Here is a 20,311-nt window from a genome sequence, read left to right on the forward strand (position 1 = left end):
GTTAATGACATAAGCGTAATGTTATTAGCAAGCTCCAAATGGTATTATTTGGGCTTGCTTGACCTTACCTGCTCGTCGGCGAGAATGTTAGCTTAAAACAACCAAGAGGAGACCGGATGTGATCTCCTCATTGGAGGGGAGGGTGGAGTGGTTCAGAGCCCATTGACACCCACTTGTGATTGAGACAGGGCTGGTTGGTGTCCATTGGGCACGATAAACCCAAGCAATGAATACATATTCTTGAGCAGAGTACTCAAACCAGAGCACAGATATACACTGCAGTGCCAAGGGGATGGATCCTGAGTAGCCAAAGTTGGGGGGGGTGCGGGGTGCTACAGTGGGGTCAGGGCTATGTAGGGGGAAGGGCTACAGTGGGGGAGCGGGGCTATGTTGGGGGGCAGGGCTACAGTGGGGGGGAAGGGTTACGGTGGGGGTGGGGCTAAGGTGGGGGGTGGGGCTAAGAGCTCCAGTGGTGGGGGTGGAGGTATGGTGAGGGGGTGAAGCTATGGTGGGGGTAAAGAGCTATGGTGGGGGAACTATTTGGGAACAGAAACTGTCAGGTATGGGCAGAAACGAAAAGTGGAGCTTGTTCAAGGAAGAAATACTGCATATCCTTGATAGGTATGACCCTGGCAGGCAGGGAAGACATGGCCGAGTGAAGAGACCATGGTTCACAAAGGAGGTTGAATGTCTTAAGAGGAAAAAGGGAAGCACATGTAAGGATGGAAAAACAAAGCTCAGTTGGGTCGCTAGGAACGAGTTAAAAAAAAGGGCTTAGGAGAGCTAGGAGGATGCATGAGAAGTCCTTGGTGGGTTGGATAAAGGAAAACCCCTAGGCTTTTTACTCTTATGTGAGAAATAAAAGAATGACCAGAGTGAGCTTAGGGCCAGTCAAGGATGGTAGTGGGAACCTGTGCATGGAGTCAGAAGAGATAGGTGGTGTTAAATGAATACTTTTCTTCAGTGTTCACTAAGGAGAAGGGCCATGTTTTTGAGGATGAGAGTGTGGTACAGGCTGTTAGGATGGAGGAGGTAGATCTTCTGAGGGAAGATGTATTAGCAATTTTGAAAAACCTGAGGGTCGATAAGTCCCCTGGGCCAGATGGGATACATCCTAGGATTCTTTAAGAGGCAAGGGATGAGATTGTGGAGCCTTTAGCTTTGATCTTTGGGTCCTCCCTGTCTACTGGAATTGCGCCAGAGGATTGGAGAGTAGTGAATGTTGTTCCTTTCTTCAAGAAAGGAAATAGGAATGACCCTGGTAATTATAGGCCAGTTAGTCTTACTTCGGTGGTTGGTAAGGTAATGGAAAGGGTCCTGGCATATAGGATTTATGACCATTTGGAAAGATGCGGTTTAATACGGGATAGTCAGCACGATTTCTGAGGGGTAAATCCTGCCTCACAAATTTGATTGAATTCTTTGAGGAAGTAACTAAGTGTAAAGACAAAGGTAGAGCAGTTGATGTCAGAAACATGGATTTTAGTCAGGCATTTAATTAGATTCCCCATGGTAGGCTCATGAAGAAAGTAAGGATGTGTGGGATAGATGGAAATTTGGCTGATTGGATAAGTAACTGGCTATATCATAGAAGACAGAGGGTGGTAGTGGAGGGAAAATTTTCAGACTAGAGGCCAGTTACCAGCAATGTCCCACAGGGATCAGTGCTGGGTCCTCTGCTATTTATGATTTTTATCAATGACTTGGAAAAGGGGGCTGAAGGGTGGGTCAGTAAATTTGCTGATGACACCAAGATTGGTGGAGTAGTGGATGAGGTGGAGGGCACTTGCAGGCTGCAAATAGACATTGATAGGATGCAGAGCTGGGCCGAAAAGTGGCAGATGGAGTTTAACCCTGATAAGTGTGAGGTGATTCATTTTGGTAGGACAAATTTGAATGCGGATTACAGGGTCAACAACAGGGTTCTGAGGAACGTGGAGGAACAGAGAGATCTTGGGGTTCATATCCACAGATTGAAGGTTGCCACTCAGGTGGATAGAGCTGTGAAGAAGACCTATAGTGTGTTAGCATTTATTAACAGGGGGTTTGAGTTTAAGAGCCGTGGGGTTATGCTGCAACTATACTGGATGTTGGTGAGACCACTTTTGGAATACTGTGTGCAGTTCTGGTCACCTCACTATAAGAAGGATGTGGAAGCTCTGGAGAGCGTGCAGAGGAGATTCACCAGGGCGCTGCCTGGTTTGGAGAGTAGATCTTATGAGGAATGGTTGAGGGAGTTGGGGCTTTCCTCTTTAGAGCGGAGGAGGATGAGAGGTGACTTAATAGAGATTTATAAGATGATGAGGGGGATAAATAGAGTGGACATGCAGTGACTATTTCCTTGGGTGGATGTAGTCGTTACTAGGGGGCATAAGTATAAGGTACATGGTGGGAGATAGAGGAGGGATGTCCAAGATAGATTCTTTATTCAGAGAGAGTGGTTGGGGTGTGGAATAGACTGCCTGCTGTGATAGTGGAGTTGGACACTTTAGGAACTTTCCAGTGGTTATTGGATAGGCACATGGAGCACTCCAGAATGATAGGGAGTGGGATAGCTTGATCTTGGGTTCAGACATAGCTCAGCACAACACTGGGGATCGAAGGGCCTGCACTGTTCTATGTTCTAAGGGGGAGGGAGCTATGGTGGGTGGGGGAGACTATGGTGGGGGGAGGAGCTATGGTAGGGGGGAGGAGCTATGGTGGGGAGAGGAGCTATGGTGGGGAGAGGAGCTATGGTGGCAGGGATGAGCTATGGTGGGGGAAGGAATGTGAGCTCCATGGAGGTGGGAGGGAGGGAACTCTGCATTCTACTGGGGTAGCAATTAGGAAGGGAGGGGACTCTGTACTCTGCCAGTGTGGCGATTGGGCAGGGAGGGAACTCTGCATTCTACTGGGGTAGCAATTAGGAAGGGAGGGGACTCTGTACTCTGCCAGTGTGGCGATTGGGCAGGGAGGGAACTCTGCCAGGGTGGTGATCAGGGTGAAAAGGGAAGTCTCCAGGGGTGACAAATGTTGCGAGAAGGGAAACCTACAGAGGGGTGATTGGGGTGAGAGGGAGGGAACTCTGCAGATAAGGGTAATTGGGAGGGTGTGTCTGATGTCTATAGGGTGGGTGCGGGGAGACCAGCACAGCAGTAGGCGATTTGTGATGGGGGCTGCCTTATGTCCATGGGATGGGGAATACGGGGGTTAGGGAAGGCATGTTTATGGGGCAAGTGTGGGAGTTGACAAGAGATCTCCTATGACACTGAGATATTGGGGCGCTTGGGCAATGTGCCCCTAGAGATTAGCAGTCAGCTTCCCCACCAAGCTCAAGCACACCTCCCCTACTGCTGTTGAGAATAAAATCCTGGCACTTTTCTTGCACTAAGTGCCATAAGATTGCAACTTGCAACTCACCCCCCAAAAAAAGTGTGATTCTCTTGTTTTCTTGCTTGTTTGGTATTTGGATTCTTTTTGTAACATTGCACCCTATAACTCTAATACACAAACCAAAACAGAAAATGCACATATCACAGCACAGTTTACATAAATCAGAATGGAGACGACACAAATTACAGGAGGAGTGTAGAAATCAGCTATAGGTTTGATAGACGAGAAACATATTAAAGAAGTGTCACACATTTGTTGAAAATTGCTTCAACTTGAAGACTTACCCTTGATGAACTCTCTGATTGACATTTCTTCCATCCTTTTTTCTTCCATCTCACTTAGCATATCAGATTGACTGCCTGACTTCTACAAAATAAAGTGATCATATTTGCAGATTATATATCCGTAGAGCAGAATGGATGACACAAGACTGAACCTATCCATGAAGACTAGCACGGATTGCAGCAATTAAATTTTTTGGCAGGTTTTTTAAATCACAAAAAGCTCAGCTTTGGTGAGAGAAGTATCAAAAGAGAGATGGAGTAAGACTGTGATATTCAATTATACATACAAACATACGAATTAGGAGCAGGAGTTGGCCACTTGACACCTTGAGCCTGCTCTGCCATGTAATGAAGGTATGACTCATCTGATTGTAACCTCAACTAAACATTTCCAATAACCTTTCACCCCCTTTTTGATTAAAAGTCTATCTCCCTCTGCCTTAATTTAAAGCTATGTCTCCTCGTGTCAGCCATCACCATCCGAGGAGAAAGGATGTCCACCTGATCCAATCCTTTGATCATCTTGTATGCCTCAATTAGGTCACCTCATAACCTTCTTCTCTCTAACGAAAACAGCCTCAAGTCCCTCAGCCTTTCCTCATAAGACCTTCCCACCATACCAGGCAACATCCTGGTAAACCTCCTCTGCACCCTTTCCAATGCCTCCACATCCTTCTTATAATGTGGTGACCAGAACTGTACGCAATACTCCAAGCCGCACCAGAGTTTTGTACAGTTGTATCATGACCTCATGGCTCCGAAATTCAATCCCTCTACTAACAAAAGCTAACACACGCCTTCTTAACAACCTTATCAACCTGGGTGCCAACTTTCAGGAAGCTATGCACATGTACCCCAAGATCTCTCTGCTCGTGAACACTACTAAGAGTCCTTCCATTAGCCCTATATTCTGTACTCCTGTTACTCTTACCAAAGTGAATCACCTCACACTTTTCCATATTAAACTCCATTTGCCACCTCTCACCCCAGCTCTGCAGCTTATCTATGTCCCTCTGCAAACTGTAGTATCCATTCTCACTGTCTACAACTCCTCCAACTTTGGTGTCATCAGCAAATTTACTAATCCATCCTTCTACACCCTCATCTAGGTCATTTATAAAAATGACAAACAGCAGTGGCCCCAAAACAGATCCTTGAGGTACACCACTTGTAACTGAACTCCAGGTCGAATATTTCCCATCAACCACCACCCTCTGTCTTCTATCAGCTCGCCAATTCCTGACCCAAACTGCTACATCACCCTCAATCCCATGCATCTGCATTTTCTGCAGTAGTCTACCATGGGGAACCTTAACAAATGCTTTGCTAAAGTCCATATACACCACATCAACTGCCTTACCCTTATCCACCTCTTTGGTCACCTTTTCAAAAAACTCGATAAGGTTTGTGAGGCACGACCTACCCTTCACAAAACCGTGTTGACTATCCCTAATCAATTTATTTCCCTCTAGATGATTATAAATCCTATCCCTTATAATTCTTTCCAAAACTTTGCCCACAACAGAAGTAAGACTCACTGGTCTATAATCCTCAGGATGGTCTCTACTCCCCTTCTTGAACAAGCGGACAACATTTACTATCCTCCAGTGTTCCGGCACTACACTTGAAGCCAATGACGACATGAAGATCAAAACCAAAGGCTCTGCAATCTCCTCCCTAGCCTCCCAGAGAATCCTAGGGTAAATCCCATCTGGCTCAGGGGACTTATCTATTTTCATACTCTCAAGAATTGCCAACACTTCCTCCTTATGTACCTCAATCCCGTCTAGTCTGCTACCTGGTATCGCAGTATTCTCCTCGACTACAAGTTCAGGCTCGTTCCTAGTCCTGTCAGACTTCTAATTACTGGCTTAAAAAGTTCTCCTGGACGCATTTTAAGAATTCTACTCCCTCTAAAGCTTTCACACTATGACTACCCCAGTTAATGATGGAGAAGTTGAAATCCCACATTATCATTAATTATCCTATTACTTTTACACTTCTCTGAAATTCGCCAACATATCTGCTCTTCTATTTCCCTTGGACTGTTAGGGGGTCTATAGAACACACCCAGCAAAGTGATTGCTTCTTTTTGGTTTTTAAGTCCTATTCATATGGCTTAATTTGATGAGCCTTCTAAGATGTCATCCTTCCTTACTGCTGTAATTGATTCCCTAATCAAAATTGCAACACCCAATCAGTTTTATCTCCTTCACTGTCTTTCCTGAAGATCTGACATCCTGAAATATTGAGCTGCCCCTCCTTAGCTCTATTTAAGAAAGGGACTATTGGAGGCACATGCTATGGGGAAAGAAGGGATTTTTGCTTTTTCTCCTTGCTTTCTAACTTTTCAATCTTCAGAGAGTGGTCTGGCCCTGCTGCAGTAATTGAAGACACAAAGAACAGAACTGATCTGTATATAGTGAGTAAAGTTGGATAAATATTTAATACTCTTATCATTTGTAGTTTTAGGTCTTTTTGTGATTTATAGCTTGTAAGGGTTATATTCAGTAGTAACAAGGAGCAGGAAAGATGGGCCCTGGAGAACTGGATATAATCTGATAGCAAACATCTTCTAAAAGTTTAATATAAAGGAGTAAGTCATGACAGGAGAACTCCAATCAACAGTATGCTCTTCGTGCACAATGTGAGAGGTCGGGAACATTTCCAGTGCTCAGGGCCAGCGTATATACAGGAAGTGTATTCAGCTGCAGCTGCTGGAAGCCTAGGTTGGGAAGCTGGAGTGGTGGCTGGGTACACCAGGAAGCAACCATAGGCCAAGATTCCCCAGGTAGGAGGAGAATGGAAGACCCACCAGGCAGAGCAAGAAGGAAAAGCAGTCAGTGCAGCAGTCCCCTGTGGTCATTTCCCTGAAAAACAGATATACTGCTTTGGATGCTTTTGAGGGAAATGGCTTCTCAGGAGAAAGTAGCAACAGCCAAATTCATTGCTCCATGGTTGGCTCTGCTGCAGAGGGGCGGAGTGAAAAGTGTGAGAATGCAATAATTATAATGGATTCATAAGAACATAAGAACTAAGAGCAGGAATAGGCCATCTGGCCCTTGAGCCTGCTCCGCCATTCAATAAGATTATGGCTGGTGTTTTTGTGGACTCAGCTCCACCTACCTGCCTGTTCAACATAACCCTTAATTCCTTTATTGTTTAAAAATTTACCTATCCTTGCCTTAAAAACATTCAATGAGATAGCCTCAACTGCTTCACTGCAGGATATATTGGATGAATACATGACTGAAGAGATGATGGTAGGGGGAGGGTTTCAGATTCCTGGGGCATTAGGACTGATTCTGAAGGGGATGGGAGCAGTACAACAAGCTGGAAGGGTTACATCTGATGTGGAGATGCCAGCGTTGGACTGGGGTAAACACAGTAAGAAGTCTGACAACACCAGGTTTAAGTCCAACCGATTTATTTGATAGTAAACTCACAAGCTTTTGGGGTTTGTCCCTTCATCACCTGACAAAAGGACAAACCCCAAAAGCTTGTGGGGTTACATCTGGGCAGGACCAGGATTGATGTCCTAAGTGGAGTACTTGCTGGAGTGGTTGAGGAGGGTTTAAACTAAAATGACGCGGGGATGGGAACCTATGCAAAGAGTCAGAGGAGGGAGAATTTAAGGCCAAAAACCAAAGGTAGAAATGGGAATAGGAAAAGTTATAGGCAGAGAAACAAAGGGCCTGATTCAAAAAGGGCCTCAGTGAAACCAGTATGTTAAAAAGACGAGCCTAAAGTTTTGTGCCTTAACCTGTGAACTTGTTGTGCCTTAACCTGAGAAGTTGTTTATTCCTATTTGGCACAAGAGTGGTAAGGGAACTGTGATCAAGCCAAGATTTACATGGGAAATTAGATAGATTATAGATTCAAAGAAGCATACAAATTGGCAAGAAAAATCAATAGACCTGAGGATTGGAGCAGTTTAAAATTCAGCAAAGGAGGACCAAGGGATTGATTCAGAAGGGGAAAGTAGTGTATGGAAGTAAGTTAGAGGGGAACATAAAAACTGACTGTAAATGTTTCTACAGATATGTAAGGAGAAGATTGACAAGAACAAATGTAGGCTCCGTACAGTCAGAAAAAGGAGAATTTACAACAAGGGAACAAAAAAGTGGCTGAGGAACTAAATTCACACTTTGCTCTGTCTTCACAAAGGAAGACATGAATAATGTACCAGAAGTTCTGAGAGAAACCAGTTTTAGTGAGGAGCTGAAGGAAATCAGTATTAGTGAATTAGTATTAGAAACATGGCTGGAACCATGGATCTATTAGTCCTTTTGCCTTTTCTCTGAAATAAAACATCAAAGACAAGAATGATTAAAGGGCCAAGAAAGAGAAGCTCTGAATAAGAAACCTATGAGAACTATCAGGCTCCATTGCTTTTGCTATGTTATTTGCATGGTAGCTGAGGCAGCTTTGTCCTGAGATGCTAACAAACACAGCGAGATGACCAAAGTGGCATCTGGAGCCCTCTGTGGGATGATAAAATGTAAATGAGATGTGTGACCCAAAATGTGCCCTCCAATCTCTGATGTGGCATACTGATGGCTAATTAGTTTCTCATGCTCAATGAGTGGAAGCCATTTGGCCAGTTTTGAATACATTTGTACTATTTTGGAGTTAAACCAATTAAACTAAAATAAACAAACTGAAGAACAAATTAAAGGAGCAGCCCCTTAAAGAGACAGTGCATCAAAAAGCAGTAAGCATTTGGAGAAACAGAAACCAACATTTGTCAAGTTTATCATTAATCATCAATCATCTATCATTAATACTATTTTGCGTTTAAACCAATTAAACCAAATTAAATAAATAAAGGGACAAATCAAGAGAATGAGTCCTTAAAGAGACACTGCATCTAACAATAACAAATCATGAAGGAAATTTAAACAGTGAACACATCACTGGCCTTCATTGGTGAAGGTGTTGACTTTTAAAAACCATGGGCCATAGATTCAAGCAGAAGGATTAGAGGAAATATGAGGAAAAATGTTTTTACAGAGAGGTGTGTGGAATTCACTGCTGAGTTGCTGGTGGAGGCAGAGACCCTAAACTTTTTTAAAAGTACCTGGCTCTGTACCTCAAGTGCTGTAAGGATCAGGAGTTGTGAGTTAAACATAGAACATAGAAGACTACAGCACAAACAGGCCCTTCGGCCCACAAGTTGCGCCGATCATATCTATACCTACCAGGCCATAGAACTATGTATAACTTCCAATCCCATTAAATCCCATGAAATTTTAAAAGACCCCAGCAAGTTTGCCTCTACCACCACTGACGGCAGCCGATTCCACTCACTCCATCCTCTGAGTGAAAAACTTACCCCTGACATCTCCTCTGTACCTGCTCCCAAGCACCTTAAACCTGTGTCCTCTCATAGCAACCATTTCAGGCCTGTGAAATAGCCTCCGGGAATCCACCCAATCTATACCTCTCAACAGTTTATAAACCCCTATCAGGTCGCCTCTCAACTTTCGTCTCTCCAGGGAGAAGAGATCTAGCTCCCTCAACCTATCCACATAAGGCATGCCTCCCAATCCAGGAAACATCCTTGTAAATCACCCTCTCAATAGCTTCCACATCCTTCCTGTAGTGAGGCAACCAGAACTGCGCACAGTACTTCAAGTGGAGTCTGACGAGGGTCTTATAAAGTTACAGCATTACCTCTGGACTCCTAAACTCAATCCCTCGATTAATGAAGGCTAGCACACCATACGCCTTCTTGACCATATCTTCTACCTGCGAGGCCGATTTAAGAGTCCTATGGACCCGGACCCCAAGGTCCTTCTGCTCCTCAACACTGCTAACAGTCTTCCCCTTGATATTGTACTCCTTCATCCCATTGGACCTGCCAAAATGGACCACTACACATTTATCTGCGTTGAAGTCCAAACGATTCAGTGTTCCGAAAGGATAGACAAAGGAGCAGGAGGTGGAGTTTCTTTATTGATTAAGGATGACAGCAAGGTTGTATTAAGAAATGATATTGGCACTAGGAACCAAAATGTTGAATCAGTCTTGGTGGAAATATAAAACAAGGGTAACAGTAATTTACAAGCCCTCGAATAGTACTTCCAAAGTGGGGCATTACATAAACCAGGGAATATGAGGGCTTGTGAGGAGGGTACAACAGTAATTACGCATATTGACTGGATTAATCAATTCGGCAAGGGTAACTTCAAGGAAAGATTCAGAGTGTATGAGGGATTATTTCTTAGTGCAACATTTCACAGAATCACAGAATACTACAGGGCAGAAGAGACCCTTTGGCCCATTGAGTCTGCACCGATGCATGAAAGGCCCTGACCTGCCTACTCAATCCCACTTGCCAGCACTTGACCCATAGCCTTGAATGTTATGACATGCCAAGTACTTATCCAGGTACTTTTTAAAGGAAGTGAGGCATCCCATCTCCACCACCCTCCCCGGCAGTGAATCATAGAAATCCTACAGTGCAGAAAGAGGCCATTCGTCCCATCGAGTCTCCTCCGACCTCAATCCCACCCAGACCCTACCCCCCATCCCTACATGTTTACCCACTAATCCCTCTAATCTACGCATCTCAAAACACTAAGAGGCAATTTTAGCATGGCCAATCAACCTAACCCACACATCTTTGGACTGTGGGAGGAAACCGGAGCACCCGGAGGAAACCCACACAGACATGAAGAGAATGTGCAAACTCCACATAGACAGTGTCCCAAGCCAGGAATCAAACTCAGGTCCCTGGAGCTGTGAAGCAGCAGTGCTAACCACTGTGCTACTGTGCCGCCCTGTGCATTCCAGGCCATCACCACCCTGAGTAAAATCCCCCCAAAACCTCCCACCCCTCACTTTTAACTTGTGTCCCCTCGTAACTGACCTTTCAAAGAAGAGTAACAGCTGGTCCCTATCCATCCTGCCCATGTCCCTCATAATCTTGAATACCTCAAACAGGTCACCCCTCAGTCTTCTCTACTCCAGAGAAAACAAGTCATGATGTGGAGATGCTGGCGTTGGACTGGGTTTATCCCAGAGAAAACAACCCAAGCCTATCCAACCTCTCTTTATAACTTAAATGTTCCAACCCAGGCAACATTTTGGTGAATCCCCTTTGCACCCCCTCCATGTCCTGGAATCAACCAAAGAACTGGCTACTTTTGATTTGGTATTATGTAATGAGGAAGGATAGATAATTTTTTTATTTATTTGTGGCACATATGCATCACTGGCTGGCCAGCAATTATGGTCCTTTAGTTAAGAATCCTCTTGGAAGGACTGATCACAGCACCCTAGAATTTCAAATTCAGATTGAAAGAGTGAAGAAAGAGTCGCATACTAGGATTTTCACAGTAACTTCATTGCAGTGTGAATGTAAGCCTACTTGTGACACAAATAAATAAACATTACTTTAAACTTTAAAGCTAATACTAGAGTTTATAGCCCTGACGAAGGAGTTGGCCCTAATGGACTGAGCAAAAATATTAAAAAACAGGACAGTTGAAAAACAGTGACAAATGTTTAGAGAGATACTCAATTAGAGAAAGAAGAATTGTAAAAAGGTGAAAAATCATCCATGATTTAACAAGGAAGTTAAGGATAACATAAAGGCAGAAGCCTGGGCATGTTATTCTATAAACGTTAGAGGGACTCTGGAGGACTGGGAGAACTTAAAATGTCAGCAAAAGGATGACTAAAAAGCAAAATCAGGAGAGGTAAGATGAACTACTAAAGGAAACTAACAAAAAAAAATAAGCACTGATCCCAGAAGATGCTATAAATATACAAAAAAGAAAGAGAATAGCGAAAGTAAATGTTGGCCCTTCAGAGGACAATAATGGTGAAACGATAATAGGAAACTCAAAAATGGTAGAGACACTAAACCAAAGACAATTTTGTCTCTGTTTTCATAGTGGAAGGTAATAATTTTTTTCCCCTAAAGACTGCAGTTGCTACAGAGGAATTTGGTGAAATTATGATAACTAGGAAGAAGGTATTAAGTAAACTGATAGGATTAAAGGCAGATAAGTCTCCAGGACTTGATGGCATGCACCCCAGGGCGTTAAAGGGGGTGGCAACAGAAATAGTGGATTTCCTGGATTCTGGAAAGGTACCAGTGGATTGGAAAACACTGTAATGTGTTCTTATTCAAAAAAAGAAGAGGAGCAAAAAATGAGAAAATATAGACCAGTTAGTTGCACCTCTGTGGTGAAGAAGTTCCTGGCATCAATCATTAAGGTGAGATTTTTGGAAAGCAAAGCTCAATTCACCAGTCTTAGCCCAGTTTTACGAAGAGCAAGTCGTACTTGACAAACTTGATTGAATTCTTTGAGGACATAACCGGCAAGATGGGTGGTGGGGAACATGTGGATGTGGTATATCTAGATTTCAGAAGACGTTTGACAAGGTGCCACATAAAAGACTGATCCAGAAGGTTAGATCCCAGGGGTGGGGGGTAGAGTATTGGCTTGGAAAGAGGATTGGCTGACTGACAGAAAGCAAAGGGTCTGGATAAATGCATCCTTCTTTGGATGGCAAACTAGTGGATGCCTTATATAGACTGTAATCAGTTGACATTCTTCTCTGAATTTCAACTAGTTACAATTTGTGTAAATGATCTGCAAGTAGGGACAGAATGTAACAAAGCAAAATTTGTGGATGATATTAAAATAGGTGGGAAAACAGACTGTGATGACGAGACAAATGGCGGGATTTTGTGACTGCGCTCACCCCAAAACCAGAAAATTCTGCCCAAGGTCAATGGACCTTTCCAACTCTCGGCTGCTATGATTCCTGTGGTGGTTAGAATGGGAAAATTGGCCCCAAAGAGTTTACAGATAGACCTGTTTGGCGATTATCAGGAAAGAGGAACTAAAGGACAGGTCTTTCTTATCCGAGCCATGTGCAAATTGGCAGAGAAAAGTGGGGTTCCATTTCATGGGGCACTGGCATCAGTATTGGCACAGGAGGGCACTGTACCTTAGGGATGGTCTATACCTGAACTGATTTAGGACCAGTGTTCTGGCAGAAACAATAAATAGGGTGGTTTTAAGGATGAGATTTTGGAGTACTTGGAAGTACTTTGTGGTGGTGTGCCAGCACCAAAATTGGTGCATGCACAATGGCCCCACACTACCAGCTTCCCAATCACTGGCAAGCCCCGTGACCCCGCATTGCTGTCCCTCCGATCCCCATGCCCCCACCCCCGATCACTGGGCTCCTGGGACATGTCCGAGCTAGCCCCAACCACAAACAATCCCACCCCCACTCCTCCGGCAGGCTGACAACACTCCCACTTCCCCCTCCCCACCCCGATGACCAGCCCCGATGACTGGCTCCCTCTATCACTGCTGGGTGTAGAGTGGCAGTGGGTCCCCAATCCCCGGAGACCCTGCCCCCTATAAGCAGTAATGATGCTGGCGTTGGATTGGGATAAACACAGTAAGAAGTCTCACAGGTTTAAAGTCCAACAGGTTTAAAGTCCAAACCTGTTGGACTTTAACCTGGTGTTGTGAGACTTCTTACCCTATAAGCGGTGCCAAGGTGTCACCTGGGCATTGCCACTTTGCCCCTTGGGCAGTACAGGGTACCAGGCTCGCACAGCTAAGCTGGTAATGCCCAGGGAACACCCACCTTACCCCCAGTCCCTCCTCTGAGGAGCCCCCATTGCCCCCCTTCACTCCAGTGAGGTTGGGCCACCAGCTCTGTGCTACTGGAGAACTGTTGTAAACCCTGCTGGAGTGAAATACTCCTGGTGGGGTTGGCCCGAGGTGGGAGGGAAAGGCCAATGGTATTGGAGACTTCAGTCTGCTAATAAGCACTAGAATAATTTATTGATTTCCACGACGACTTCTGGTGCAGAGCTGACGATGTCAGAAATCTGACAGCTGGAGATGTGCGGAGGCTGTGGCGCCCAGCGGGAAGCTTTCTCCAGGCCTCTGCTTAAGTCTCCAGGCCTGCTGTGCTGGGAGAATCAGCCCACATTGTATGCTTTCAAGTAGGTATTATATCTAGCTCTTGGGGCAAAGGGGATTAGAAAATATGGGGGGAGGGAGGTGAGGTCAACACATTTAATTTGATGATCAGCCATGATCGTAATGAATGGCAGAGCAGGCTCGAATGGCCAAATGGCCTACTCCTATTTTCTGTTTCTATGATTTTATGTCTTCAAAAAGTGAGGACAGCATCCTTGAATATTAAGTATGCAAATATTCAGAAAAGACAAGGAAAAATAATTGTACTGATTAGGGAAGACATTAGGCAGAATTCCTGCCAGCGGTGACAGGTGGGTGAGGGCACTTAATTTGGTGGGAGGCAAAAATCTTTTTCCTGACAGCAGGATAAACTGTACATTTTGTTCACTGTTGAATTGAAGACAGATTGAGCTTTCTGATTAATAACGTTGGGAATTCTCCTTGCATTCGTTACATGCTCATTAAAAGGTTTCTCACTAGAATTAAGTTTGTCCTCCAAATTAAGTTTTCTACTAGCGTGAATTGAGAACATTCAGTTCTATAACTGTACATAAGTGATGTGCACCTGATGAGCTTCACCTCGTTCACAACTTTGTAATCAGTGGATGGTGTTTTCTCCTTCTAGGGGTCCTCGCATAACATCAATTGTATGCGAAGGCTAGACAAAAGAGGCTGGGGAACACTGGAAGGGAGATGGGGCAAGAGTCTGGGGAATGGACAAGAGTGATAAAGGGTGGGGGGGGGTCAGTGGGCTCGGCAATGGAGCTGAGCTCAGGGTATTGGTGAGAGAGGGAACAGTCAGAGCCAGAGAGGGTAGTGGGATGTGGCATGTCCATGACGAGGAGCAGACAGGAGTTTCTGTGGCTGAAAACATGACTCTAGGGTAGTGTGTTGCCTCTCTGGTGCCAGGGTCAGGAATGTCACTGCAAGGCATCTTAAAAGGGGAGGGTGATGACTTAGAAGTTATGGTACATGTTGGTACCAATGATGTAGTTAGAAAAAAACAATGAGAAGATGGTGAATATAAGGAGGTTAAAAAGCAGGACGTCAAGGGTAATAACCTCTGGATTGTTCCTGGTGCCACATGCTAGTGAGAACAGGTTTTAAGAAGATAGAGCAGATGAATGCATGGCTGAAGAGGGGGAAAGGATTCAGATTTTTGGAACACTGGAAATTCATCAGGGGCAGAAGTGACCTGTAAAAGAGGTCAGGTTGCACCTGAACTGGAGAGGGTGACTTGCTAAAGCTACTTGGGAGGGTTTAAACTAGTTTGGCAGGTGGATGAAACCCTAGAACAATGAACAGGAACAGGCTCTTCAGCCCTCCAGGCCTAATGAGTGGTGAGACAAAAGGGGACATTGAGGCTAACACAGAATTTAAAGAGAGAAAGTTGAATAGACAAAACAGGCAAGGACATGGTAGGAACAACAGAAGACTGATGAATTAAACTGCATTTATTTCAATGCAAGAGGCCTGAAGATAAGGCAGCTGAACCTAGGGTATCGGACTGGCACGTCATAGTTATTACAGAAACATGGTTGAGGGAGGGACAGGACTGGCAGCTCAATGTTCTGGAGTACAGATGCTATTGGAAGGATAGAAGGAGAGGCAAGAGAGGATGGGAAACATTTGATTAGAGAAAACATCACAGCAGTACTTAGAGAGGATGTTCCTGAGGGATCATCATGTGAGGCTATCTAGGTGGGAATGAAAAATAAAAAGGGGTGATCACTTAGGTGGGATTGTTCTATAGGTCCCCAATTGTCAACGGGAAACTGAAAAGCAAATACGTAGGGAGATCGCAGATAGCTGCAAGAATAATAAGTTTTTAATCATAGAATCCCTACAGTGCAGAAGGAGGCCATTTGACCCTGCACTGACAACAATCCCACCCAGGCCCTATCCCTATAATCCCATATATTTACCCTGCTAATCCCCCTGAATCTAATGGATAACTTATCATGGCCGATCCACCTAACTTGCACATCTTTGGACTGTGGGAAGAAACCCACGCACACATGGGGAGAACATGCAAACTCAACACACAGTGACCCAAGCCAGGAATTGAACCTAGGTCTGTGAAGCACTGTGAGGCAGCAGAGCTAGCCACTGTACCACCGTGCTTCCCTTAACTTCAAAAAGAGAGACTAGGACTGCAATAGTGTTAACGGCTTGGATGGGGAGGAATTTGTTAAGTATGTTCAGGAAATACTTCTCAATCAATATGGAGATGGCCCCACGAAAGGATCAGAACTCAACCTCCCCTTGAGAAATAAGGCAGAGCAAGTGACTGAAATGTTAGTGGGGGGAGCACTTTGGGACCAGTGATCATAATTCTATTAGTTTTAAAATAGTTAGGAAAAGTTGAAGTTTTAAATTGGGGCAAGGCCAATTTTGCTGGTATTACACAGAACTTTCAGAAGTTGATTGGAGGAGGCTGTTTGCAGGTAAAGGAATGTCTGGCAAATGGGAGGCTTTCAAAAGTGAGATAATGAATTGAAGGCCAATATGTTCCTGTTAATGTGAAGGGCAAGTCTGGCAGGAGAAGATGACGAGAGAAATTGAGGCTCTGGTCAATAAAAAGGAGGAAGTATATGTGAGGTATAGGGCAGCTGGGGTCCAGTGAATCTCTTGATTACAGGGACTGTAGGAGTACACTTAAAAGGGAAATCAGGAGGGCAAAAAGGGTACTTGAGATGGCTTTAGTGGAGAAGGTAAAGAACAACCCAAAGAGATTCTACAAGTATATTAAGGGCAAAAGAGTAACTGGAGAGAGAATAGGACCCCTTAAAGATCAACGATGAACCACAGGAGATGTGAGATCCGAAACAAATATTCAGAAGAGTAAGTGCTGAAGTTCTTAAAATGCATAAAGGTAGATAAATCATGGAACCTGATCAAGTATATTCCCGTACACCATTGGAAGCTGGGGTAGAAACTGTGGGGCTGCTAGCAGAAATATTTACATCATTGTCAGCCATAGGTGAGGTGCCGGAAGACTGAAGGGAGGCAAATGTTGTGTCGTTTTTTTTAAGGAATGTGGCAGGGAAAAGCCAGGAAACCACAGACCAGTGAGCCTTATGTCAATGATGGGTAAGGTGTTGGAGGATAGGATCTACATGAGTTTGAAAAGGCAAGGACTGATTAGAGATAGGCAGCACAGCTTTACACATGGGTAATCATGTTTTTTGAAGGGACGACCAAGAAAATAGATGAAGGCAGTGCGGCAGACATTGTCTAGATGGACTTTAGCAAGGCCTTCAACAAGGTATCACAGAGGAGACTGGTCAGTAAGGTTAGATCGAGGGACAACAACCCAATTGGTTACAAAATTGGCTTGCCAGTAGGAGACAGAATGGTGGTAGAGGGTTGTTTTTCAGACTGCAGGCCTGTGACCAGCAGTGCGCTGCAGAAATTGGTGCTGGTTCCAATATTGTTTGTCATTTTTACAGACGATTTGGATGAGAATATAGAAAGCATGGTTCATAAGTTAGCGGATGTCACCAAAATTGGAGTGTAGTGGACGGTGAAGAAAATTGTCTAAGACTTACAATGGGATCTTGATCAACTGAGTCAGTGGGCTGAGGAATGGCAGACGGAGTTTAATTCAGATAAATGCGAGGTGTTTCATTTTGGTAAGGCAAACCATGACAGACTTACATAGCTAATAATAAGGCCCTGGGCAGTGTTGTCGATCAAAGAGACATAGAGGCAGTGGTACACAGTTCCTTGAAAGTGGCATCACAGGTAGACAGGGGGTTGAAGAATGCATTTGGCACATTTGTTTTCATTGGTCAAAGCAATATTACAACTGTATAAGACATGGGGCAGAATTTTATGAAAAAATTCTAAGTGTCCAACTGGCATGAAATGGGAGAGTTGCAAATCTGTTTTTTGGATGAGTCTTTACTTCCAATCGTATGCACTTCAGTGCATGAAAAAATGGACTATGCTGTTTCTAGCTACTAGAGGCAGTGGACGGAGCTTAACTCACCAGCCAGATTGATGAAATAGCATAGGAAGTTATTGAGCGTGTGCAGACCTAGGTGGTTGCACATGTGCAATTACAACAGCAGCAGCCTGAGGAGAGAAATCGATCTGTCAGGCTTCTGCTGCTGTAGCCAGCCTCAACCCAACTCTACCCCCACAATTGTGGGGGACCGTGGCCAATCATGAGCCCCACACCACTTGGAAATATCACCCCTACCATGTACCCCCCATTGCCCAAACCGATCGTGCCCCCTCTCCCCCCACTCACCAGTGATAGCTGCAGAGCGGCAATGAGCCACCCTCCCTACTCCCACCGATCATAGCTACAGAGCGGCAGCATGCCCCCTCCCTCCCACCGATCACAGGCAGAGTGTGCAGTGTGCCTTCCTTCTCCCCTCCAAGATTGGGCTATCCTGTCCTGGACCTGCCTCTTCAATGGGCTGGGCAAGCTGGTAAAATTGCAGCCATTGGTAAGGCCACATTTGGACTACAGCATACAATTCTGGTCACCCTTCTATAGGAAAGATGTTATTAAATTGGAAAGAGTGCAAAAAAGATTTACAACAATATCAGGGTTTGAATTATGAGGAGAAGCTGGAAGGGCTGGAACTTTATCCCCAGGAGCATAGGAGGATGAGGGGTAACCTTATGAGGTTCATAAAATCATGAGGGACATAGATACAGTGAATAGACAAAGTCATTTCCCCCAGATAGGGGAGTCCAAAATTAGAGGGCAGAGGTTTAAGATGAGAGGGGAAAGATTTAAAAGGGACTTGAGGGGCAACGTTTTCACGCAGAGGTGGTGTGTATATGGACTGATCTGCCAGAAGAGGTGGCAGAGCTGGGTACAATTACAACATTTAAAATACATTTGGACAGGTGCATAGATAGGAAAGGTTTAAAGGGATATGTGCCAAACACAGACAAATGGGACTAGTTCAGCTTAGTAAACTTGCTCGGCATGGACGAGTTGGGCTGAAGGGCACGTTTCCAGATTATTTTTCTCTACGACTCTGTGGTAGATGAAGGCCATATTGGGTGGATAACAGACGAGGACAAGATAGATGACTCGAATAACAGGAGGAGACAGATTCAGGATGAGCATAAGGACATTAACAGGTATTGGCTCTGAGGGGAGAGAAGGTAGATTGTGAGAGGGTGCAGAGTAACAGAAGGAGATTCAAGAGTGACAGATTGGAGGTGAATGGTAACATTGGTTGAGTGTTGGGAGAAGTTGGGGGGGCGACAGCAGGAGGGTAGAAGGTGATGAAGCAAGTTTGAAAGATAACATACATAATTTTTCGAAGCTGACATTGACCACATAAATCAATGAGATTCCTTGAGGTGGAAGGAGGTTCTTTTCTGGTGGGTGAAGTTCAAAGTCAGTACTGGCTGACTGAAGGAATACCCTCATTATAAATCAGGATGTCAGCCATGCTCAGTTGTGTTCTCCTCTCCATGGTGAAGGCAGAGCAGCTTTCTTCATGACTCATGGGTCACATTACATCAAGATTCTGCAAGGTGAGTAGCTGCCATTTATTCTATGCCATTTCCCATCAGCTTCAGTCTGAGGCAAGGATGAAGGGAGAGAGGTAGGTCAAATGTCTCCCACAGACATGGTGGGTTAAGAGCAGTCAACTCCCAACTTTAAATCTGCATCCTCCGAGGTGAATGGTCATGGCTGACAAGGGCTTCATGTGGTTATTCTTTCTATGCTGCCTAGGAAATGATCACCCTATGAACTTAAGGGGAGTGGAGACAGATGGAAAAGTGTCCACATGGCTGTTTGCTATCCTGGTCAAAGAGAAATGTCGCCATTTGCAGTGAATGGTAGGAACACACATCCCTGCTCCTCCAGGATGTCCTTTACTGGAAGGGGTGGGATGGAATTGCCATGTCTAAATGGAGACCAGGTGAAGGGCTAACTTGCCTGCTGCCTTTGAATTGGAGAGAAACCTGTAAAGAACATACTTAATGTATTATTTTGTTCACACATCCACTAAAGTGTCAATGATGTAGGCTGCAGGCAATCTTGCCTTAGTAATGACTCTCATCTAGATGAGAAGAAGGGCCAGTTGCAGGTTAACACAGGAGGAGCAAGAATCAAGGGGCTTTTATAAGGTCAAAAGACTGGCTAATTTAGAATTATAGAAACTGTTCAATGCAGAAGGAGGCCAGTCCACCAACGAGTTTGCACCAACAACAATCCCACCTCAGTTTTATCCCCATCACCCCACATGTTTACCCCATTAATCCCAATTAACCTACGTATTCCGGGACACTAAGAGGCAATTTAGCATGGCTAATGCATCTAACCTGCACATCTTTGGACTGTAGGAGGAAACCAGAGCATCCAGGGGAAATCCACACAGAGACGGAGAAAACATGCAGACTCCGTACAGTGACCCAAGCTGGAATTGAACCTGGGTCCCTGGAACTGTGAGGCAACAGTGCTAATCACTATGCCGCTCCCACCCCCACCTCCCCACATAATATAGACCACTGCAATGATGAACATTGGCTCAACTGATGGCATATCACCTGGTCCTCTCATCTAGAGATGAGTGAAAGACAATGCCAGAGGTGCCCTCGTTTATGACGTGAGGTGGTTCCTTACATCTGCCAGCTTCTCCAGTAGAAGCTCCAGTTGCAAGAATCCTAAATGAGTAATCTGGAACTCCTGACCTGAATTGATCTATC

The 20,311-nt window shown here is 44.7% G+C and overlaps 1 protein-coding gene across 1 annotated transcript in view; it reads right to left on the reverse strand.

The window, feature by feature from the left end:
• Window positions 1-20,311, reverse strand: part of LOC145341392 (solute carrier organic anion transporter family member 2A1-like) — a 229,316-nt gene that overhangs the window by 128,153 nt on the left and 80,852 nt on the right. Inside the window, exon 6 of the mRNA XM_080186332.1 lies at window positions 3,657-3,738. Within this exon, the coding sequence (XP_080042458.1) occupies window positions 3,657-3,738 (82 nt within the window). The remainder of the gene's footprint in view (window positions 1-3,656; window positions 3,739-20,311) is intronic.

This window comes from Carcharhinus amblyrhynchos, chromosome 3 (assembly GCF_965287045.1).
Source record: "Carcharhinus amblyrhynchos chromosome 3, sCarAmb.v2.hapA, whole genome shotgun sequence".
Lineage (NCBI taxonomy): Eukaryota > Metazoa > Chordata > Chondrichthyes > Carcharhiniformes > Carcharhinidae > Carcharhinus > Carcharhinus amblyrhynchos.